This window comes from Saimiri boliviensis, chromosome 1 (assembly GCF_048565385.1).
Source record: "Saimiri boliviensis isolate mSaiBol1 chromosome 1, mSaiBol1.pri, whole genome shotgun sequence".
NCBI lineage: Eukaryota > Metazoa > Chordata > Mammalia > Primates > Cebidae > Saimiri > Saimiri boliviensis.
The window spans coordinates 178,600,400-178,626,223 of record NC_133449.1 but is presented as its reverse complement, the minus strand read 5'-3'; the positions used below and the strand labels follow the sequence as shown (position 1 = coordinate 178,626,223).

Here is a 25,824-nt window from a genome sequence, read left to right as displayed (position 1 = left end):
TCACAGTTTTTAAGTTACAGGATAGCAAGAAGGGTGAACATTGACCAAAACTTTGGGTTAGCACATTTTCAGTTTTATGTAGGACAATTGTAGCATGTTAGGCAAAAATATGACTTTATTATTGTCTTTATTTGGAGATTAAATGTGGTTTAAGAAGATGCAAATGGATGAGTAGTTGATAAGGAATGCACTGCGATGGTTAGTTGTATGTGACAACTTGCCTAAGATATATTACACAACTATTCAGCCAAACTAATCTAAGTGTTGCTGTGAAGGTATTTTGTAGATGTGGTTAATATCTATAATAAACTATATGAACTTTAAGGAGATTATCCCTGATAACGTAGGTAGGCCTCATCCAATCAGTTGAAAGGCCTTAAGAGCAAATCTTAAAAAATGTTTATCTGAACAAGAAGAAATCTGTATGTAAACTGCATCATCGGCTCCTGCCCAAGTTTCCAGCCTGCTGTACAGTTTGCAAACTTGCCCAGCTAGACTTGTACAGTTCCATAACTGTGTATGTCGATTCCTTGTTTTGTTCTCTCTAGAACGGTAATTAGCATACATTAGGCCTTATTCTATCCTCTATAACTTTCAACCTCTCTTTAATATTTTCCACATCTTATTGGCTCTTTTTCTTTGGTAGAATCCTGACAAATACAGGATCTTGCTATTCCCTACCACTATGCTGATGTTATCAGAGATAGAGATAGAAAGAAGTCAATTACATGCTTTCTCCTTGAAAACCTCATAACCTATGGAATATGAAATATGAAAAGTCAGCACTGTAAATTAGGTCGGGTAGCAATATATTATTGTGATAGTCAATTTTAGATATCAATTTGGCTGGAATAAGGGATACTCAGAAAGCTAGTAAAGCATTATTTCTGAGAGATCTGTGTCTGTGAGGATGTTTCCAGAAAAGACTGGCATTTGAATCAGTGGACTGAAAAAAGAAGATCGGCCCTCACTCAAAGTGGTCAGGTACCATCCAACTGGTTGAGGACCAGAATAGAAAAGGCAGAAAAGGCCAGGCGCAGTGGCTCATGCCTGTAATCCCAGCACTTTGGGAGGCCGAGGCGTGTGGATCACGAAGTCAAGAGATCGAGCCCATTCTGGCCAACATGGTGAAACCCCATCTCTACTAAAAATACAAAAATTAGCTGGTGTGGTGCGCCTGTACTCCCAGCTACTCGAGAGGCTGAGGCAGGAGAATTGCTTGAACCCAGGAGGCGGAGGTTGCAGTGAGCTGAGATTGTACCACTGCACTCCAACCTAGTGAAAGAGCAAGACTCCATCTCAAAAAAAGAAAGAAAGAAAGAAAGAAAAGGCAGAAAAAAGGCAAATTTTCTCTCTCTTCTGGAACAAGGACATCCATTTTCTCTTGCCCTTGGACATCAGAACTCCAGGTTCTCTGGCCTATAGATTCTGGGAGTTTCATCACAACTCCCCAGGTTCTAAGTCCCGTGGACTTGGACTTAGTGATGCCACTAGCTTCTCTGGTTCTACAGCTAGCAGATGGCACATCATGGAACCTGTCAGCCTCCATAACCACATTAGCCAATTCTCATTAAAAATCCCTTCATATATCTCTATCTATCTCCTTTTGGTTCTATTTTTCTGGAGAATGCTGACAAAGATAATTATTAAGTATCGAATGAGTAGCACTGAATTGAATATTCAAGGAACTTGTTAAAAAAGGAGAGATCTCTATAGACTTAGAGAATGATCAGGGCAGGTACTGTGGAGGAAATAAATACAAGAATTAAGAGTAGACATCTTGGTTGAATTGAAGTTGTACATATCTAAGCTTCAATTGCTTCATTGGCTGTTTACTCATAAAAATTCCAAAGTGCCATTGAGTAATTAGACATTCTGCCTGAAGCATAGTGAGGGGAGATGTTAAGCCTTTTAAACTGAAAAAAAAAAAACAACAACACTACAAATGCTGCACTTGGAGTTTAGCAGGCTTAAAAGATTGAATTCCTCTCTACCACTTGGAAGAACTATGATGTTGAACAAACTGCATACTACTTTAAATCTCAGAGTCTTTATATGTAACATGGGAATAACAGTACATATCTCATCTATTATAAAGTCATAGTGAGAAATAAATGAAATATAAGGTTCTTAGCACAGTGCCTTTCACAGAGGAAGTACTCAACCAATATGAGGTGAATGTAAAAACATATCCACATCTCTAAAAAGAATGCAACTGAAATTGAAACCAAAACAATACTAAATTTCACATAATTGTAAGAGGAAGTATCCTGGATAGATTTTACATCAGTGTTATAAGCTAATTTTTCAAAAGAGAAAATATCTGTATTTAAAAAATTATTTTACCCTAGTTCCAAAATCTGACCAGACTTTTTTTTTTTTTAATAAAGAGACAGGGTCTCTCTCTGTCACTCAGGCTGGGTGACCTGATGATAGCTCATCATAACCTTGAACTCCTAAGTTCAACTGATCCTCCCGCCTCAGCTATCCAAAGTGCTGGGACTATAGGCATGAGCCACTGAGTCTACCCCTGACCAGGCTTTTATAATTTTACCATTCCCACTTTGTGCAAGAACTACTGGAATATAATTTATAACTGAATTTCCTGTGTACATAAGGCATTTATAATGAAAAAAATTACATCATTCAAAAAGTATGTTCTGCATTCATACTAGAGTACCTTGAGGGATATCCTTAGGAAAAGAATATTTCTTCTTCTTTACAATAACACCTTTATTTTTCACTTGTCTAGTTCCTGGTGATGCTCTAATAATACAACATATTTCTGATGTATTTGCAGGAAACTGAAAAAGAAAAAAGGCAGATATTGCAAAATTCCTCTAAATATTACACTTATATATTGCTTTATTTCAAATGCAACTGGTCTCAATATCTGTATTTCTTAGATATTAATAACAGCAAGCATTTATTAAATGCTTACTCCACTCCCAACAGTAACTGGTTTTAAAACATATGTTCATTTAATATTCACAAGAACCAAACAAGGCAGATTATATTATCTCCATTTTATAAATGAGAAAAGTTTCAGAGAGATTAATTGACTTACTTAAGGATAGGGAGCAAGTAATGCTAGAGTTGAGATTCAAGCATGCTGAAGTGAGAGAGAAAATTTGCATGTTTATTAAGTTAAAACACAAATTTAAATTTAACTGAGTTAAACACTAAATTCCTTGATTTCTCAACTCAGGTAATTTTGACAATTTCCCATAATAAAGAAATACTGGCCAGACACAGTGGCTCATGCCTGCAATTCCAGTACTTCGAGAGGGACTCCTTGAGGCCAGGAGGACGAGAGAGAGAGAGAGAGAGAGAGAGAGAGAGAGAGAGAGAGAGAGAAACACCATATCTTGCAGAAGTGATATATCTTCTTTTTCAGAAATCAGAAGCAGAGATGTATTTATCAAGGGCTTTTGTTATTTTAAATAAAGACTATATAGAAACTTCTTATGTATTTTTTTTTTTTTGAGACAGGGTCTCGTTCTGTTGCCCAGACTGGAGTCTAGTGGCGTGACCTCGGCTCACTGCAACCTCTGCCTCCCAAGTTCAAGTGATTTTCATGCCTCAGACTCCCAAGTAGCTAAAAATACAGGTGTGTGCCACTACATCCAGCTAATTTTTATGTGTTTAGTAGAGACAAGGTTTCACCAGGTTGGCTAGGCTGGTCTCTTAACTCCTGACCTCAGGTGATCTGCCTGTCTCAGCCTCCCAAAGGTGCTGGGATTACAGGCGTGAGCCACTGTGCCCAGCCAGAAACTTCTTATGTAATTTTTTTAATTTTAAATTTTCATAAGTACATAGTAGATATAAATATTTATGCAGTACATGAGATATTTTGGTACAGAAATGCAATGCATAATAATCACATCTACGGAAAATTGGGTATCCATCCCTTCATTGTTTGCATTGCAAACAATCCAATTATACTCTTTTAGTTATTTTTAAATGTACAATTTAAAATACCAGACTTTTATAATTTTACCGTTTCCACTTTGTGCAAGAACTCTTAGAATACAATTTATAACTGAATTTCCTGTGTACATAAGGCAATCTCCTATAGTGCTACCAATACTAGGTCTTATTCATTCTTTCTATTGTTTTGTACCCATTAAACATCCCCAACTTCCCCCACCAACCCCCACTCCCAGCAGCTAGCTATCCTTTGCAGTATCTGGTAACTATCCTTCTATTCTCTATCTCCATGAATTCAATTGTTTTGATTTTTAGATCCCACAAATAAGTGAGAACAAGTGATGTTTATCTTTACGTGCCTGGCTTATTTACCTTAATATAATGATCCCCAGTTCTGTCCATGTTGTTGCAAATGACAGGATCCCATTCATTTTTATGGCTGAATAGTACTCCATTGTGTGTAAGTACCATATTTTGTTTACCCACTCATCTGTTGATGGACACTTAGGTTGCTTTCAAATCTTGGCTATTGTGAACAGTGCTGCAACAAACATGGGAGTACAGATATCTCTTTGCTATACAGATAAATATGGGAGTGCAGATATCTCTCTGATATACTTTCTTTTGGGTATATACCCAGAAGTGGGATTGCTGGATCATATGGTAGCTCTATTTTTGTTCGCTTGTTTGACTTTTTTGCCAAGACAGAGTCTTGCTCTGTTGCCCAGGCTGGAGTGCAGTGGCACAATCTCGGCTCAATGCAACCTCCACCTCCCGTATTCAAGCAATTCTCCTGCCTAGCCTCCCAAGTAGCCGGGATTACAGGTGAGCACTATCATGCTCAGCTAATTTTTGTAGTTTTAGTAGAGACAGGGTTTCACCATGTTGGCCAGGCTGGTCTCAAACTCCTGACCCCATGATCCACCCACCTTGGCCTCCCAAAGTGCTGGGATTACAGGCATGAGCCATTGCTCCTAGCCTATTTTTAGTTTTTTGAGGAACCTCCAAACAGTTCTCCCTAGTGGTTGTACTAATTGACAGTCCCACCAACAGTTTTAATAAGAGTTTCCTTTCTCCACATCCTCACTAGCAACTGTTATTGCCTGAGATTTTGATAAAAGTCATTTTAACTGGGGTGAAATAATATCTCATTGCACTTTTGATTTGCATTTCTCTGGTGGTCAGTGATGTTGAACACTTTTTCATATGCCTTTTTGCTATTTGTATGTTTCCTTTTGAGAAATGTCTTTTCAAATCTTTTCCCCATTTTTGAATCAGGTTATTAGATTGTTTCCTACAGAGGTGTTTGAGCCCCTGGCTATTAATCCCTTGCGAGATGGGTAGTTTGCAAATATTTTTTCTCATTCTGTGGGTTGTCTCTTCATGTTGTTGATTGTTTCCTTTACTGTGCAGAAGCATTTTAACTTGATGTAATCCTATTTGTGTATTTTTGCTTTGATTGCCTGTGCTAATGGAGTATTATTCAATAAGTATTTCCCCAATGTTTCCTTGCAGTAGTGTCATAGTTTGAGGTCTTAAAGTATTTAATCCATTTAATTTTTTGTATCAGGTAAGAGGTAAGGATCAACTTTCATTCTTCTGCATATGGATATCCAGTTTTCCCAGCATTATTTACTGAAGAGACTGTCTTTTTCCCCTTGTCCTTGGTACCATTATGAAAAATAAGCTTACTGTAGATGCGCAAATTTACCCTGGGTTCCCTATTATCGCTACCTGGTCCCACCTTTGACAAGTGGGGATTACTATAATCCAAGGTGAGATTTGGGTGGGAACATAGAGACAAACCATATCAATAGCTTTGGCTATTCTGGATCTTTTGTGACTGCATATAAGTTTCAGAATTGTTTTTCCTATTTCTGTGAGGAATGTCATTGGTATTTTTATAGGGATTCCATTAAATTTGTACATTGCATTGAGTAATATGGATTTTTTTATAATATTGACTCTTCTGATCTATGAACATGAAATATATTTCCATTTTTTGGTGTCCTCTCCAATTTCCTTCATGTTTTATAGTTTTCATTGTACAGATCTTTCACTTCTTTGGTTAGGTAAACTCCAGGCTATTTATTTTTATCTGTGGCTATTGTAAAAGGGATTGCCTTTTAAATTTATTTTTCAGATTGTTCACTGTTGGCATATAGAAATGGTACTGATTTTGGTATGTTGATTGTGTATCCTGCAACTTTCCTGAATTTATCAGTTCTAATAACTTTTTAGTAGAATTTTTAGTTTTTTCCAAGTATAAGATCACATTATCTGTAAACAAAGATAATTTGACTTCTTCCTTTCCAATTTGGATGCCCTTTATTTCTTTCTCTTGTCTGACTCCTCTAGCTAGGACTTCCAACACTATGTTGAATAACAATGGAGAAAGTGAGCATCCTTATTTTGTTCCAGGTTTAAAAAGAAAGGCTTTCAGTTTTTTCTCATGCAGTCTGATACTAGATGTGCATCTGTCATGTATGGCTTTTATTATGTTTGACAGAGCAGAAGCACTGTCATCTTGCATAAACACTGCCACTTTAAGTTCCAGCTCCCTTTCTAGCCTCATGCATTTCAAGGAAATCTCTTCTAACTACAAGCAGTCAGAAACAGCAGACAGTAAAACACAGATAAGACAGCTCTGGCACAGAGGAAGGTGGGGGAAGGTCTCTTGGGTAACTACCAAACTTCATACAATGGGTCACAGTAAAACAGTGGAAGAATCATTACATTCTCCTACTAAAGTAACCCCTTTATCTTTATGTAATAACCTGCTTTGTCTTTTATTACAGTTTTTGCCTTTATATCTGTTTTGTCTATGTATAGCTTACTGCTCTTTTTTGGTTTCTATTGGTATAAAATATCTTTTTCCATCCCTTTATTTTCAGTTTGTATGTATCTTTATAGCTAAAGTGTGCTTCTTGTAGGCAACAGATCACTGGATCTTGTTTTTCTTTTTAATCCATTCATCCACTCTATGTCTTTTCGTTGGAGAGTTTAGTCCATTTACATTCAATGTTGTTATTGATAATTAGGGATTTACTCCTGCAATTTTATTATTTGTTTTCCGGTAGACTGATGATCTTCTCTTTATTTTTTCCTTCCTTGCTGTCTTCCTTTTAGTGAAGATGATTTGCTCTTGCAATACATTTCAATTTCTTGCTTTTTATTTTTTGTGTATCCATTGTATGTTTTTTGATTTGTGGTTACCATAAAGCTTGCAAATATTAAAACATTATTTTAAACTGATGGCAACTTAACACTGATTTGCAAAACATGCAAAAGAATATGAAAACTCAATACTTTAACTTTGTCCCCTTGCTTTTTAACTTTTTTTTTTTTTTCTCTTTACCTTTTATTATACTGTCTATGTCAGGCATCCCCAAACTTTTTACACAGGGGGCCAGTTCACTGTCCCTCAGACCGTTGGAGGGCCGCCACATACTGTGCTCCTCTCACTGACCACCAATGAAAAGAGGTGCCCCTTCCTGAAGTGCGGCAGGCGGGTGGGGTGGGGGCGGATAAATGGCCTCAAGGGGCCGCAGGCGGCCCGCGGGCCATAGTTTAGGGATGCCTGGTCTATGTCTTGAAAAGTTGTTGTAGTTATGATTTACTGCTTTGTTGTTTAGTCTTTCTACTTAAGTCAAGAGAAGTTTACACACCATGATTAACAATGTTATACTATTCTATGTTTTTCTCTGTGCTTACTATTACCAGTGAGTTTTCTACATTTAGATGATTTCTTATTGTTTACTAACATAACATCCTTTTCTTTCATGATGAAGAACTCCCTTTGGCATTTCCTGTAGGAAAGGTTGGTCTTGATGAAATCCCTCAGCTTTTGTTTATCTGTGGAGATCTCTATTTCTCCTTCATGCTTAAAGGATATTTTTGCCAGATATACCATTCTAGAGTAAAAGTTGTTTTCCTTAGCACTTTAAATATGTCATCTCTCTCTCTTCTGGCCTGTAAGGTTGCTACTGTAAAGTTTGCTGCCAGATGTATTAGAGCTCTATTTTACGTTACTTGTTTCTGTTTTCTTGCTGCTTTTAGGATCTTTTATTTATCCCTGACCTTTCAGAGTTTGATTATTAAATGCTTTGAGGCAGTCTTTGGATTAAATCTGCTTGGTGTTCTACAAACTTCTTGTCTTTGGATATTGATATCTTTCTCTATGATTAAGAAGTTCTGTTATTATCCCTTTGAATAAACTTTCTACCCCTTTTTCTTTCTCTACCTCTTTTTTAAGACCAGTAACTCTTAGGTTTGCCCTTTTGAGGCTATTTTCTAGTTTTTGTAGGTGTGCTTCATTCTTTCTTCTTTTTTCTCCTCTGTGTCTTCAAAAAGCCAGTTTTCAAGCTCACTAACTAATTTTTTCTGTTTGATCAGTTCTGCTGTTAAGAGACTCTGATGCATTCTTAAGTATGGCAAATTGCAGTTTACATCTCCAGGATTTCTGTTTGATTCTTTTTAATTATTTGAATGTCTTTGTCTAATATATCTGATAGAATTCTAAATTCCTTCTCTATATTATTTTGAATTTCCTCAAAACAACTATTTTGAATTCTGTCTGAAAAGTCATATATCTGTTCTCCAGGATTGGTCCCTGGTACCTTATTTAGTTTTCCGGTGAGGTCATTATGCTGGTGCTTATAGATGTTCATCAACGTCTAGGCCAGGCGTCCCCAAACTACAGCCTGCGGGCCGCATGCGGCTCCCTGAGGCCATTTGTCCGGCCCCCCACCGCACTTCAGGAAGGGGCACCTCTTTCATTGGTGGTCAGTGAGAGGAGCACAGTATGTGGCGGCCCTCCAACGGTCTGAGGGACAGTGAACTGGCCCCCTGTGTAAAAAGTTTGGGGACGCCTGGTCTAGGCATTCAAGAATGAGGTATTTATTGTAGTCTTCACAGTCTGAGTTTGTTTATTCCTGTCCTTCTTGAGAAGGGTTCTTAGGTATTCCAAGGGACTTGGGCCCCAAGCCCAGTAACACTGGTTTTTGCAGACTTGTAGCAGTACTACCTTGGTAGTGTCAGATAAGATCTAGAAAAATTATCTGGATTCCTAAGCAGAGACTCTTATTCTTTTCCCTTACTTTCTCCCAAACAAATGGAGTCTCTATCTCTCTTTGCTGAGCCACCTGGAACTGAGGGTATGGTGATGCAAGCACCCCTGTAACTAACACCAATAGGACTAAGCTGGGTCAGACCTGAAGCCAGCACAGCATTAGACCTTGCCCATGGCCTTTCCCTTCAGTGTGGTAAGTTCTCCCAGGACCCAGGCTCTCAAGGATGAGCAAGCAACCAAAAACTCTCATGAATAAAATGCAGGCCAGGCACAGTGGCTCACACTTATAATTTCAGTACTTTGGAAAGTCAAAGTGGGAAGATCACTCAAGTACAGGAATTCAAGACCAGCCTGGGAAGCATAGTGAGACTTGACTCTTAAAAAAAAAGAAAAAGAAAATCAGAAAACGTAGCCAGGTGTGGTGGTCCACACCTGTAGCCATAGCTACTCAGGAGGCTGTGACAGGAGAATCACTTGAGCCCAAGAGTTCGAGGTTACAGTAGGATATAATCCCACTACTGCACTCTAGCTGGGTAACAGAGAAAGACATCCTGTCCAAAAACAAAACAAAAACCAGGAATGAAAAGCAGATTTGAAAATGAAACAATCAGAATTTCTCAAAATGAAAAATAAAGTTGGTGAAATAAAAAATTCAGTGAAAAGTTTAAGAAGCAGAGTAGATACATAGAGAATTACTGATGAAACTGCCCAGACTATAGCAAATAAATGAAAAATATTGAACAGAGGTTGAAAGATGTGGAGGATAGAATGAGGCCTAACATTTGATAATTACCATTCCAGAGGGAATATAATAAATAATAGTTGAAAAATTTCTCAACCTAATACAAGACATGAATCTACAGATTTAGGAAGCCCAATCCCAAGAAAAATTAAAATTTACAAAGAACAGCAAACAAAATCAATAATGAAGCCAGGTGCAGTGACTTACTGTAATCCCAATACTTTGAGAGGCTGTGGTGAGAGGATCACTTGAGGCCAGGAGTTCAAAACTAACGTGGGGAACATAGTGAGATCTCATTGTACTAAAAATAAAAAAATAGCTGGGCATGGTGGCATGCATCTGTAGTCCCAGCTACTCAAGAGGCTAAGGTGAAAAGATCACTTGAGCCCAAGAGGTCAAGGATACAGTGAGCCATGATCTTACCACTGCACTCCAGCCTGGGTGAGAGTGAGACTCTGTCTTAAAAAATCATCATCATGGTCATCCACTTATTCACACATTCCAGTAAAATTATAGCACACCCCAGACAAAGAGACCTTAACAGAATCCAGAAAGAAAAGATACATTGTGTCAGGCCCCAAGACCACTCTTAGGCTCTGTGATTTGCTGGGACTCACAGGATTCAGAAAAGCTGTTATATGCACGGTTACAGTTTATTACAGAAAAGGATACAGATTAAAATCAGCAAAGGAAAAAGATACAGGGCCAAGACAAGGAGCAGAAGCTTCCAGTTGTCCTTCTCTAATGGAGTCACATGGTCAGCAGTTAATTCTCCCAGATACAAAGGGGTAGCTCAGTAAGCCTTGGGGTCAGGGTTTCTATTTGGGGTCAGTCACACAGGCATGTAGTTCCTTCATGACAGACTTCAGCTACTCAGCCCCCAGAGGTCAAACAGATACAGGGTAGACCAAAGCCTCAGGCATCTAAAACAGTATTTACCATAAATCACATTGTTTGCATAAACTATCTGGCAAAACCCAAGACCTCAGGCATATGAAAACATTCTTATGAAAAAGAATACTCCAAGGACTCAGAGGTTATCTCCCAGGAGGCTGGCCACAGGACAGTCTTAAGAACTTGGGAATGTGCAAGCCTGTTGAGTTAACCCTTTCCTGCATATATATTTTGCAAGGAAATGACAATTTACTAATAGGACAACTGTAATTGCAACATGTAAGTCAAAAGATAGTGGAAATGATACAGTCAAAGAGCAGAGAGAAAATGACTGTCAACTTAGAAATGTGAACCAAAAAAATGATCTTTTAAGAATAAAGGCAAATTAAAGGCATTTTTAAAAAAACCTAATGCAATCTACCACCAAAGACCATCACTAAATAAACTAATCTAAATGGTGAATTTGTCTTGTTTTCTTTTTTTCTTTTTTTTTTTTTTTAACCAGAAATGGAGTCTCACTATGCTGCTCAGGCTGGTCTTGTACTCCTGGGCTCAAGCGATCCTTTCACCTTGACTTCCCAAAGTCCTGGGATTACAGTCATGAGTCACTGTGCCTAGCCTAAATGGTGAATTTCAAAATGAAGAAAAATGATCTGAGAAGGATGTTCTAAGAGGAAAGAATAAAAGATAAGTAAATTTATATATATTTAATATAAACAAACATTGTCTAAATCATAGCAATAATGCTGATTATTATATTTTTGGGTTAAAGAAAGGTCAGAACCAAAATACTATAAAACAAAAATATGTAAGTTGGGAGAGGATCATTGAACTTAAAGGTATAATAAGGTCCTTATATTTTTTCACCAACAAATTTGAGTTACTGTTTAATTTTTAGACATTACTAACTTAAATATATCTGGTAAAATTTCGAGAGTAGCCATGATTGATATGGTTTGGCTCTGTGCCCCACCCAAATCTCATCTTGAATTGTAATCTAAATTATAATCCTGTGTTGGAGGAGGGACCTGGTGGGAGGTGACTGGATCCTGGAGGCAGTTTCACCCATCCTGCTCTTGCGATAGTGAGTGAGTTCTCATGAGATTTGGTTGATAAGTGTCTGGCATTTCCCCTGTGCTCTCTCGTTCCTACCACCTTGTGAAGAAGGCACCTGCTTCCCCTTCACCTTCCACCATGATTGTAACTTTCCTAAGGCCTTCCCAGTCATGCAGAACTGTGAGTCAATTAAACCACTTTCCTTTATAAATTACCCTGTCTCAGGTAGTATCCTTATAGCAGTATGAGAATGGATTAATACAATGATAAAAAAAAAAATAGAAAGTATAAATTCTAACACAGTAGGGGAAAGAAGTGAAATTTAAAAAGTTTAAATTTTTTTTTTTAATTTTAAGAGTTTCACTGTGTTGCCCAGACACGATCATGGCTTACTGCAGCCTCAAACTCCTGGGCTCAAGTGATCCTCCCACCTCAGCCTCCTGAGTTGCTAGAACTACAGGCATGTGTCACCATGCCTGGCTATGTTTTTTTCTTTTGCAGAGACAGGATTTCTCTATGTTGACCAGGCTGGTTTTGAACTCCTGACCTCAAGCAATCCTCCAGCTTTAGCCTCCCAAAGTGCTGATAATCAAGTGTGAGCCACTATGACCAGCTAAAATTATTTTTTCAATGAATCAAAAATTGTTAAGAAGAAAAAGGAAGCATTCAAAAAATTGGATAAAAGGAAATAATAATTACAATCACAAAAACAAGTCCCAGTATATCAATAATCACAGTACATATGAATGGACTAAATTTGAAAGTTTAAAGACAGAGTTTGTCAGACTGGAAGGAAAATCCAGCTATTTACAAGAGACCTACTATAAACATAAAGCTGTGAGAAGGTTGAAAATAAAAGTGTAGAAAAAGATATGCCAAGGAAATATTTAAAGAAAGGCAGATAACTATATAGTGGACAAAAAAATTCAAGACAAAAGAAAACATTAATAGAAGCAGAAAAGCTTGCTAAAGAATGGAAACAGGTTCAGTTCACCAGAAAAACATAACAATCATAAACATGCACCGAATCAATAAAAGAGCTTCAAAATACATAAAGCAAAAATTTATAGATCTATAGGAAGAAAGTAATAAATCTACCATCATAACAGTGGCTAATTTCAACACATTCCTCTATATTATTGATGGCTTAAATTATAAGATATTAGGAAAGAGAGAAATATTAAAAAACAGAATTAACAAGTTTTGTTTAATTGACATATGGAGAAACTCTACCTATCAACAATTACAGAATAAACATAACTTTCAAACACATGCAACATTTAATAAAAATTGACTATGTATTAGGCTATAATGCATCTATCAATACATTTCAAAAGAATTTACTGGGCTTGGTAGTATACACCTGTGGTCCCAACTACTCAGGAGGCTAAGGTGGGAGGATCACTAGAGCCCAGGAGTTTGAGGCCAGGAATGCACCACTGCACTCCAGCCTGGGTGACAGAGCAAGAACCTGTCTCAAAGAAAAAATATATATATTAAGATTAGAAGATGTAGTAACCATGAAATAGTGAAGTACCCAGAGAACAAAAAATAACTCTTGTACATTAAAGTACATTAAAAACATTATTGCATAGTGCAAAAGCTTTAATATAAGATTTGTTTTGTTTTGTTTTGAGGTATGTCTGGCTCTGTAGCCTAGGCTGGAGTGCAGTGGCATGATCTCATGATCTTGGCTCACTGCAATCTCTGCCCCCTGGGCTTGTCATCCTCCCACCTCAGCCTCCTGAGTAGCTGGGACTATAGGCATACACCACCATGTGCAACTGATTTTTGTATTTTCTTGTAGAGAGGGGATTTCACCATGTTGCCCAGGCTGGTCTCAAACTCCTGAGCTCAAGCAATTTGCCTGCCTTTGGCCTTCCAAAGTGCTGGGATTATCGGTGTGAGCCACAGTGCTCGGCCTAATATAAGATTTGGAAGGTAAATTCGAGGATATCTTACAGAGAGTAGAACAAAATGAAAAAAGGATTTTAGAAAAAGATAGGAAGATTAGAAGGCCAATACAGGAAGCCCAACCTCCATATAACAGATGTTCAAAAAAAGAAAGAAGTAGAGATTATTAATAAAATAATTTTTATAATTTCCCCAAACCAAGGTGCATATTTTTCCAAATTAAAAGAATCCACCATGTTCTAACATATTGCATAGAAAAAGACTCATACTAAAGCGCATTTCAAAGAATCCATACCAGAGATGCAACACTTTCTCTGACTACAATGTAATTAAGTTGGAAGTATACAACAAATACATAAGTTAAAAGTTCTCCTACACTCAGAATTCTAAAATCCACATTTCTAAGGAACTCCTGGCTCAAAGGGAAAATCACAATGGAATGTAAAACTACATAAACCCAAATAATACTGAAATTATAACTTATAAAACTTGTTGGATAAAGCTAAACCAGTACTAAGCAATGTATAAAATAAGCTGAAAGAAAATAGAAAAAAAAAGTCAATAAAGATAAAAGCAGAAACCACTGAAGCACATCATCATAAAATTTCACAACACAAGGGACAAGGAGAAGATTCCTCTGTCTTCCACAGAGAAATAGTTGATCATTAATAAAGGAGGGGAAATCAGCATGGCTTTCCAAAGCAACACTGGAAGCTAGAATTATAATAAAGTTACGCAGAAAAAAAAATTATAAAACTCTCCAGCCAACTTAAAAAATCAAATATGTAGATAAAATAGAAACATTTGTGGTCATGAAAAGTATCAATTTCTATTTCATGTACTCTCTCTCCAATGGAAAATTAGCTCCTAAAAACAGAGAAAGTCATGGGATGGGGAAAACAGAAGATTGGCAAAGCGAATTCTCAGGATGATGGTATGAGGAGATCCTGGGATGGGGCACAGAGGGCAATAGCACCCTATGTGAGAACAGGTCAGAATGTTCTAGGAGAGATTTCCTTAGTAAACTGAAATTTGTGGTAAATTTGGTGAATCTGAAGATCTAAAGAGGCAATATAGGCAATCAGCAAAGAGTTTAGGATGGACTACACAGAAAAATAAGAAAACAAGTATTATGAGTTGAATTTTTCTCCCCAAAAAAGATATGTTGAAGTCCTAACCCCCAGTACTTGTGAAGTTGACCTTATTTGGAAATAGAGTCTGCAGACGAAATCAAGTTAAGATAAGGCTGTTAGGATGGGCTTTAATCTGACTGGTGTCCTTATAAGAAGAGGGAAATTTGAACACAGACACAGACACACAAGGAGAATACATGTGAAGGCACAACAACAAACAAAGGGGAAAGACAGTCATGTGAAGATAGGAGGTAGATATTGGAGTTATGCTGCCACAAGCCAAGAAATGCCTGAGTGTAACAGAAGACAGAAGACAGTGCCTCCCCTCAAGGCTGTGAAGGAAGCATGGCCCTGCCGACACCTTGATTTGAGACTTCTGGTCTCCACAACTGAAATAATGTATTTCTGTTGTTTTAAGAAACCATCTAGTTGTGGTTGTTACAGCATCTCTAGGGCATTAATACAAGAAGCAAACAAGATAATAATTTAGGAGAAACACACACAAAAAAGTGGTCACAGTTTATCGTATGCCATAAATTGGGTAGAGTCTCCACTGATTTTAAGATTTATGAGACTGGGCACAGTAACTTATACCTGTAATATCAGCACTTTAGGAGGCTGAGGTGGGTGGATTGTTTGATAACAGAAGTTCTAGATCAGCCTGGGCAATGTGGTGAAACCCTGTCTCTACAATTTAAAAAAAAAAATACAAAAATTAGCCAGGTGTGCTGACACATGCCTGTAGTCCCAGCTACTTGGGAGGTTGATGTGGGAGGATCAACTGAGCCTGGAAGGTTGAGGCTACAGTGAGTCATTATCATGCCACTGCACTCCAGCCTGGGCCACAGAGTGAGATCCTGTCTGGAAGAAAAAAAAAAAAAGATTTATGAAACAGAAAACAAAAAAAACTTAAAGACTATTTGCATTGCAAAAGAAAGTAAATGAAACTAGGCAATGATCAGATATAACAGAAAATGAGCTTAACATATTTTCAAAAGAAAGATATCTGCTCATCAAAATTCTCATCTTCCTTTTGGTTATAAAGTTTTTCAACTGACCACAGAAGTAAGCAAGTGACCCAGGATTAGCCAATTACAGTTTACCATTTCCCTGACAATGACAATTGGTCCAAAATGCAGGCACGTGACACAGTCAAAGCTAACTGGAACCCATAACCAGGACTGAAAAACATAAACACCTTGAAAGAAACCTCTCCCCTTCAATCTAGTCTATGATAAAGTAAGCCATAAGAGATGGGTGGAAGTCTGTTTCTTGGGTGGAAGCACAAAAAAATGAAGTAAATCAAAGATAGGTTAAGATTTTAAAAACAAGAACAAACAAAACCTAGAAGTTTGAGGAGGACTTTGGGTTTTGTTTTGTTTTTGTTTTCTTTGGAGATACAGTCTCATTCTGTAACTGAGGCTGGAGTGTAATGGTGCGATCTCAACTCACTGCAACTTCCACCGCCTGGGTTCAAGTGATTCTCCAGCCTCAGCCTCCAGAGTAGTTGGGACTACAGGTGCACACCACTGCACCCGACTATTTATGTATTTTTGTATTTTTAGAAGAGTCGGGGTTTTGACATGTTGGCCAGAAAGGTCTTGAATTCCTGACCTCAGGTGATCCACCTGTGTTGGCCTCCCAAAATGCTAGGATTACAGGCATGAATTGAATAAGATTTTCTAACAACATCCACTAAAGTTTGGATTTAACACTCTCCTTCCCAGTTATACCAGTCGATAAATCCTCTTTTGGCCAGGTATGGTGGCTCATACCTATAATTCCAAAACTTTGGGAAGCCAGGGCAGTAGGACTGCTTGAGGTCAAGAGTTCGAGACCAGTCTGGGCAACAAAGTAAGACCACTGTCTTAACAACAAAAAAATAAAAATTAGCCAGTTGTGGTACCACATGCTTGTAGTCCTAGCTATTCAGGAGGCAGAGGTGGATGACTCCTTAAGCCCAGGAGTTTGAGATTACAGTGAACTATATCACATCACTGTGCTCCAGCCTGGATGACAGAGCAAGACCATGTCTCAATCAATCAATCAATCAGGAAGTAAAAATCCTTCTACACTTTTTATTTTTGGTTTACACTATTTGAGGGCTTTTTTGATGTGTGTGTGATGGCAACTGTATTAGTCTGTTTTCATGCTGCTAATAAAGACATACCTGAGACTAGGAAGAAAAAGGTTTAACTGGACTTACAGTTCCACATGGCTGGGGAGGCCTCAGAATCATGGAAGGAGGTGAAAGATAATTCTTACATTGTGGCAGCAAGAGAAAATGAGGAAGAAGCAAGCACAAAAATGTCTGATAAATCCATCAGATCTCGTAAGCTTTATACACTATCACAAGAACAGCATGGGAAAGACTGGTCCCCATGATTCAGTTACCTCTTCCTGGGTCCCTCCCACAACACATGGGAATTCTGGGAGATATAATTCGAGATTCAGGTGGGGACACAGCCAAACCATATAATTCTGCCCCTGGCCCCTCAAAGTCTCATGTCCTCACATTTCAGTCAATCATGCCTTCCCAACAATCCTCCAAAGTCGTAACTCATTTCAGCCAAAAGTCCACAGTACAAAGTCTCATCTGAGACAAGGGAAGTACCTTCCCACCTATGAGCCTGTAAAATCAAAGGCAAGCTAGTTACTTCCTAGATACAATGGGGGTACAGGCATTGGGTAAATACAGCCATTCCAAATGGGAGAAATTGGCCAAAACAAAGGGGTTATGGGGCCCATGCAAGTCCAAAATCATGCAGGGTGGTCAAATTTTAAAGCTCCAAAATAACCTTTTTTTTTTTAAATTTTAACTTTTATGTATTTATTTATTTTACTTTATTTTTTAAGTTCTACTATTCACCTTTTTTATTTTTTTATTTTTAAAAATATATATTTTATTGCACTTTAGGTTCTTGGGTATATGTGAAGAACATGTAAGATTGTTGCATAGGTACATACATGGCAATGTGGTTTGCTGCCTCCATCCCCATCACCTATATCTGGCGTTACTCCCCATGTGATCCCTCCCCAACTCCCTACCCCCTACTGTCCCTCCCCTAGTCCTCCTTAACAGACCCCAGTGTATGATGCTCCATTCCCTGTGTCCATGTGTTCTCATTGTTCAACACCCGTCTATGAGTGAGAACATGCGGTGTTTGATTTTCTGTTCTTGTGTTGGTTTTCTGAGAATGATGGTTTCCAGGTTCATCCATGTCCCTACAAAGGACAAGAACTCATTGTATTTTATGGCTGTATAGCATTCCATGGTGTATATGTACCACATTTCCCTGTCCAGTCTTCCATCAATGGGCATTTGGGTTGATTCCAGGTCTTTGCTATTGTAAACAGTGCCACAACAAACATACATGTGCATATGTCTATATAATAGAAAGATTTATAATCCTTTGGATATATACCCAGTAATGGGATTGCTGGGTCAAATGGAATTAATATTTATAGGTCCTTGAAGAAGCACAACACTGTATTCCACAATGGTTGAACTAATTTACATTCCCACCAACAGAGTAAAAGTGTTCCTATTTCTTCACATCCTCTCCAGCATCTGTTGTCTCCAGATTTTTTAATGATCGCCATTCTAACTGGCGTCAGATGGTATCTCAATGTGATTTTTATTTACATTTCTCTAATGAACAGTGAGAATGAGCATTTTTTCATATGTTTGTTGGCCTCATATATGTCACCCACTTTTGAATGGATTTGTTTGTTTTTTTTCTTGTGAATCTGTTTTAGTTCTTTGCAGATTCTGGATATTAGCCCTTTGTCAGATGGGTAGAGTGCAAAAATTTTTGCCCATTCTGTTGGTGGCTGGTTCAATCTAACGATTGTTTCTTTTGCTGTGCAGAAGCTCTTGAGTTTAATTAGATCTCATTTGTCTATTTTGGCTTTTGTTGCCAATGCTTTTGGTGTTCTAGTCATGAAGTTCTTGCCTAGATCTTATGTTTAAGTCTTTAATCCATCTGGAGTTAATTTTAGTGTAAGCTGTCAGGAATGGGTCCAGTTTCTGCTTTCTGCACATGGCTAGCCAGTTTTCCCAACATCATTTATTAAACAGGGAATCCTTTCCCCATTGCTTGTTTTTGTCATGTTTGTCAAAGATCAGATGGTTGTAGATATGTGGTGTTGCCTCTGTTCTGTTCCATTGGTCTATATCTCTGTTTTGGTACCAGTACCATGCTGTTCTGATTACCGTAGCCTTGTAGTATAGTATGAAGTCAGGTAGCATGATGCCTCACTTTTGTTCTTTTTGCTTAGAATTGACTTGGCTATGCAGGCTATCTTTTGGTTCCATATGAAGTTTAGGGTGTTTTTTTTTCCAGTTTTGTGAAGAGGGTCATAGGTAGCTTGATGGTGACAGCAATGAATCTATAAATTCCTTTGGGCAGTATGGCCATTTTCATGATATTGACTTTTCCTAACCATGAACATGGAATGTTTTTCCATATGTTTGTGTCCTTTCTTATTTCCTTGAGCAGTAGTTATAGTTCTCCTTGAAGAGTTCCTTGACATCCTTTGTTAGTTGTATTCCTAAGTATTTTATTCTCTTTGTAGCAATTGTGAATGGCAGTTCATTCTTGATTTTGCTCTCTTTAAGTCTGTTATTGGTGTATAGGAATGCTTGTGATTTCTGCACATTGATTTTGTGTCCTGAGGCTTTGCTGAAATTGCTTATCAGTTTCAGGAGATTTGGGGCTGAGACAATGGGGTCTTCTAAATATACAATCATGTCTTCTATAAATAAAGACAATTTGACTTCCTCCTTTCCTAATTGGATACACTTTATTTCTTTTTTCTTGACAGATTACTCTGGCTAGAACTTCCAATTTTCTATTGAATAGAAGTGGTGAGTGAGGTCATCTTTATCTTGTGCCAGATTTCAAAGGGAATGCTTCCAGTTTTTGCCCATTCAGTATGATATTGGCTGTTGGTTTGTCATAAATAGATTTTATTATTTTGAGATACATTCCATTAATACCTAGTTATTGAGAGTTTTTAGCATAAAGGGCTGTTGAAATTTGTCAAAGGCCTTCTCTGCATCTACTGAGATAATCATGTGGTTTTTGTCTTTGGTTCTGTTTATGTGGTGAATTATGTTTATGGCCATGCATACGTTGAACCAGCCTTGCATCCCCAGGATGAAGCCTACTTGATCATGATGGATAAGCTTTTTGATGTGCTGTTGCAATTGGTTTGCCAGTATTTTATTGAAGATTTTAGCATCTATGTTAATCATGGATATTGGCCTGAAGTTTTCTTTTCTTGTTGAGTATCTGCTGGGTTTTGGTATCAGCATGATGGTTGGTCTCGTTAAATGATTTGGGGAGGATTCCCTCTTTTGGATTGTTTTGAATAGTTTCAGAAGGAATGGTGCCAGCACCTCTTTGTATGTCTGGTAGAATTCACCTGTGAACGCATCTGGACCTCAGCTTTTTTTGGTTGGTAGGCTATTAATTGCTGCCTCAAATTCAGCCCTTATAATTGGTCTATTCAGGGTTTTGACTTCTTCCTGGTTTAGGTATGGGAGGGTGCAAGCGTCCAGGAATTTATCCATTTCTTCCAGGTTTACTGGTTTATGTGCATAGAGTTGTTTGTAGTAATCTCTGATGCTAGTTTGTATTTCTGTGGAATCGGTGGTGACATCCCTTTTATCGTTTTTTATTGCATCTATTTGATTCTTCTATTCTTTTTTATTAATCTGGCTAGTGGTTTATCTTGTTGATCTTTTCCAAACACCAGCTCCTGGATTTATTGATTTTTTTGAAGGTTTTTTTGTGTCTCTATCTCCTTCAGTTCTGCCTTGATCTTAGTTATCTCTTGTCTTCTGCTATCTTTTTAGTGTTTTTGATCTTGCACCTCTAGCTCTTTCAATTTTGATGATAGAGTGTCTATTTTAGATGTTTCCTTGCTTCTCATGTGGCTATTTATTGCTATATGTTTTCCTCTAGACACTGCTTTAAATGTGTCCCAGAGATTCTGGTAAGTTTTATCTTCATTCTCATTGGTTTCGAAGAACATCTTTATTTCTGCCTTCATTTCATTGTTTATCCAGTCAACATTCAAGAAACAGTTGTTCAGTTTCCATGAAGCTGTGTGGTTCTGAGTTAGTTTCTTAATCCTGAGTTCCAATTTGATTGTACTGTGGTCTGAGAGACTGTTGTGATTTCTGTTCTTTTGCATTTGCTGAGGAGTGATTTGCTTCCAATTACATGGTCAATTTTAGAGTAGGTGTGATATGGTGCTGAGAAAAATGTATATTCTATGGATTTAGGGTGGAGAGTTCTGAAAATGTCTATTAGGTTTGCTTGGTCTGGATCTGCGTTCAAGTCCTGGATATCCTTGTTAATTTTCTGTCTCGTTGATCTGTCTAATATTGATAGTGGACTGTTAAAGTCTCCCACTGTTATTGTGTGGGAGTCTAAGTCTCTTTGTAGGCCATTAAGAACTTGCTTTATGTATCTGGGTGCTCCTGTGTTGGGTGCATATATGTTTAGGATCCTTAGCTCTTCTTGTTGCATTGATCCTTTTACCATTGTGTAATGCCCTTCTTTGTCTCTTTTGATCTTTGTTGGCTTAAAGTCTATTTTATCAGAGACTAGGATTGCAACTCCTGCTTTTTTTGCTCTCCATTTGCTTGGTACATCTTCCTCCATCCCTTTATTTTGAGCCTTTGTGTATCCTTGCATGTGAGATGGGTTTCCTGTATACAGTACAGCAATGGGTTTTGGCTTTTTATCCAATTTGCCAGTCTGTGTCATTTGATTGGGGCATTAAGCCCATTTACATTTAGGGTTAATATTGTTATGTGTGAATTTGATCCTGCCATTTTGATGCTAGCTGGTTGTTTTGCCCATTAATTGACATGGTTTCTTCATTGTGTCAATGCTTTTTACCATTTGGCACGTTTTTGGAGTGGCTGGTACTGGTTGTTCCTTTCCATGTTTAGTGCTTCCTTCAGGAGCTCTTGCAAGGCAGGCCTAGTGGTGAAGAAATCTCTTATCAATTGCTTGTTCATAAAGGATTTTATTTCTCCTTTGCTTATGAAGCTTAGTTCGGCTGGATATAAAATTCTAGGTTGAAAATTCTTTTCTTTAAGGATGTTGAATATTGGCCCCCACTCTTTCCTGGCTTGTAGGGTTTCTGCTGAGAGATCCACTGTGAATCTGACAGGCTTCCCTTTGTGGCTAACCCGACCTTTCTCTCTGGCTGCCCTTAGCATTTTTTCCTTCATTTCAACTGTGGTGAATCTGTCAAATATATGCCTTGAGGTTGCTCTTCTTGAGGAATATCTTTGTAATGTTCTCTGTTTCCTGGACTTGAATATTGGCCTGCCTTGCTAGGTTGGGGAAGTTCTCCTGGATTATATCCTGAAGAGTGTTTTCCAGCTTGGATTCATTCTCTCCATCATATTCAGGTACACCTATCAAATGTAGATTAAGTCTTTTTACATAATCCCATATTTCTTGGAGGCTTTGTTCATTTCTTTTCACTTTTTTTTTTCTTCTAATCTTACCTTCTCATTTTATTTCATTGAGTTGATCTTCCATCTCTGATATCCTTTCTTCTGCTTGGTCGATTCAGCTATTGAAACTTGTGTTTGCTTCATGAAGTTCTCATGTTGTGTTTTTCAGCCCCATCAGTTCATTTATATTCTTTTGTAAGCTGTTTATTCTCATTAGTATTTCATAAAACCTTTTTTCAAAGTTCTTAGTTTCTTTGCATGGGTTAAAACATGTTGTTTTAGCTCAGAGAAGTTTGTTATTACCCACTTTCTGAAACCTGTTTCTGTCAATTCATCAGACTCATTCTCCATCCAGCCTTATTCTCTTGCTGGCAAGGAGATGTGATTCCTTGGAGGAGGAGAGGCATTCTGGTTTTAGGTGTTTTCATCCTTTTTGTGCTAGTTTCTTCCCAACTTTGTGGATTTATCTTCCTGTGATCTTTGTTGTTGGTGACTTTTGGATGGGGTCTCTGAGTGGACATCCTTTTTGTTGATGATGAAGTTATTTCTGTTTTTTATTTTTCCTTCTAACAGCCAGGCTCCTCTGCTATATGACTGCTAGAGGTCCAATGCAGACCATGCTTGCCTGGGGATCACCTGCAATGGCTGCAGAACAGTAAGGGTTGTTGCCAGTTTCTTCTGCTATCTTTGTCCCAGAAAGATATCTGCCAGATGTCAGCCTGAGCTCTCCTTTATGAGGTGTCTCTTTAGATTTACAGGGTTGGGAAGCTGCTTGAGCAGTCTGTCCCTTATGGGAGCTCAAGTGTTGAGCTGTGAGCTCTATTGTTCCGTTCAGAGCTGCTGGGCTGGTACATTTAAGTCTGCTGCAGTGGAGCTCATAACCACCTTTTTATCCTAGGTGTTCTGTCCTGGGAAGGTGGGGCTTTATTTGTACTTTCCTGATGTGCTGCTGCCTTTTTCAGAGATGCTCTGCCCAGCAAGGAGGTAGCCTAGTCACAGTCTGCTAGCAGAGGTGTTGCTGAGCTGCTGTGGGCTCTGCCCAGCTTCTGTGTGAACTTCCTTGCAGTTGTGTTTACAGAGGTATAGTTGGAACTGCCTCAGTAATGGCAGTCTGCCTCAGTAATGGCAGACTGTCTCTGTAATGGCGGACTGCCTCGGTAATGGCAGGTTGCCTCAGTAATGATGGACTGCCTCAGTAATGGTGGACTGCCTTGGTAGTCGGTGGACCACCTCAGTAATGGCTCATGCCCTTCCCCCCACAGAGCTGGACCATCCCGGGTCCAGCTGTGCTTGCTGTGAAACTCTCAGTCCAGAGCATTTCAGATTGCTGGTCTTTGTGGGTGTGGGACTTGCCAAGCCAGATCACCTGGCTTCCTGTTTTAGCCCCCTCTTTTTCAGTTGAATGGGCAACTCTGTCTCCCAGGCATCCCACGCACCAAGTGAAACGGCACCCAGATTTGTGTGAGTTTTTGTGCGGAGACCCACTGCACTGGCTGAAACAGCTGTGCTGGAGACTCATGGCACTTTTCCACCTGGGAATCTCCTGGTCTGTGGGCAGTAAAAATTCATTTGGAAATGCAGTGATCACTCACCCTCTGTGTTCTCATTGGGAACTGCACTCCAGAGCTGTTCCTATTGGGCCATCTTGGATTGTCCTCACCAAAATTATCTTTTTTGACACCAGGTCCCACATCCAGGTCACACTGATGTAAAAGGTGGGTTCCCACAGTCTTGCACAGCTCCACCCCTGTGGCTTTCCAGAGTACAGACTTTCTCCTGGCTGCTTTTATGGGCTGGTGTTGAATGCCTGCTGCTTTTCCAAGTGCACAGTGCAAGCTGTCAGTGGATCTAAAATTCTGGGGTCTAGAGGACAGTGATCCTCTTCTCACAACTCTGCTGGGCAGTGCCTCGGTAGAGATTCTGTGTGGGGGATCCAACCCTACATTTCCCTTCTGCACTGCCCTAGAAGTGAGAATCCTGCCCCTGCAGCAAAATTCTGCCTGGGCATCCAGGTATTTCCATGTATCTTTTGAAATCTAAGCGGAGATTCCCAAACCTCAATTCTTGACTTCTGTGCACCCACAGACTCAACACTGTGTGGAAGCTGCCAAGTCTTGAGGCTTGCACCATCTGAAGCCTGCCCAAGCTCTACATTGACCCCTTTCAGCTACAGCTAGAGCAGCTAAGATACAGGGCACCAAGTCTTGAGGCTGCATACAGTATGGAGATCCTGGGCCTGACCCAGGAAAACACTTTTTCCTCCTAGCCCTCCAGGCCTATGATGGGAGGGGCTACCATGATGACCCCTGATAAGCCCTGGAGACATTTTCCCCAGTATCTTGGGGATTAACATTTGGCTCCTTGTTACTTATGCAAGTTTCTGCAGCCAGCTTGAATTTCTCCTCAGAGAATGGGATTTTCCTTTCTATCACATTGTCCAGCTCCACACTTTTCAAACTTTTATGCCCTGCTTCTCTTTTAAAACCAAATGCTGACTGGATATGATGGCTCATGTCTGTAATCCCAGCACTTTGGGGGGCCAAGATAGAAGGAACACAAGTCAAGAGATCGAGACCATTCTGGCCAACATGGTGAAACCCCATCTCTACTAAAAAAACCAAAAATGAGCTGGGTGTGTTGGCAGACACCTGTAGTCCCAACTACTCAGGAGGCTGAAGCAGGAGAATCACTTGAACCTGATGGAGGTGGAGGTTTCAGTGAGCCAAGATTGCACCACTGGACTCCAGCCTGGTGACAGAGTGAGACTCCATCTCAAAAAACAAACAAACAAACAAACAAAAAACAGAATGCTTTTAATAGCACCCAAGTCACCTCTTGAATGCTTTGCTGCTTAGAAATTTCTTCTGCCACATACCCTAAATCATCTCTCTCAAGTTCAAAGTTCCACAAATCTCTAGAGTAGGGTTAAAATACCGCCAGTCTCTTTGTTAATATGCCAAAACATAACAAGAGTCACCTTTACTCTAGTTCTCTACAAGTTCTTCATCTCCATCTGAGACCACCTCAGTCTGGGCCTTACTGTTCATATCACTATCAGCATTTTTGTCAAAGCCATTCAACAAGTCTCTAGGAGGTTCCAAACTTTCCCACATTTTCCTGTCTTCTTCTCAGTTCTCCAAACTGTTCCAACCTCTCCCTGATACCCAGCTCCCCAGTTTCTTCCACATTTTTGGGTATCTGTTCAGCAACACCCCGCTCTTCAGTATCAATTTACTCTATTAGTCCAGTTTCACTCTACTCAAAAAGACATACCTGAGACTTGGAAGAAAAAGAGGTTTAATTGGACTTACAATTCAAGTTGAAATTTGGGTGGGGACACAGCCACTCCATATCAGTAACCAAAGAAACCTCTGAAATATAACAACAAATTAATGTCTACCAAGTTCTAAGAAGAAAACCCAAGATTTTTATATTTATCTTTCCTTTGTCTGTACACAAATATATCCTCAGATAATAAAAACTCCAAAAGTTAATCACTGCATTCTTCATGACGTAAGAGTTAGTATTATTGCAACATTGGTTGGTAACCCACATTTTATTTTCATAATTTAAAAGACTGAAGTGTTTAAAAGTATTA

At 38.9% G+C, this 25,824-nt stretch overlaps 1 protein-coding gene across 1 annotated transcript in view; it reads right to left on the bottom strand.

The window, feature by feature from the left end:
- The window catches only part of MEIKIN (meiotic kinetochore factor), a 109,708-nt gene that overhangs the window by 8,304 nt on the left and 75,580 nt on the right, over positions 1-25,824 (bottom strand). Inside the window, exon 12 of the mRNA XM_039469492.2 lies at positions 2,681-2,804. Within this exon, the coding sequence (XP_039325426.1) occupies positions 2,681-2,804 (124 nt within the window). The remainder of the gene's footprint in view (positions 1-2,680; positions 2,805-25,824) is intronic.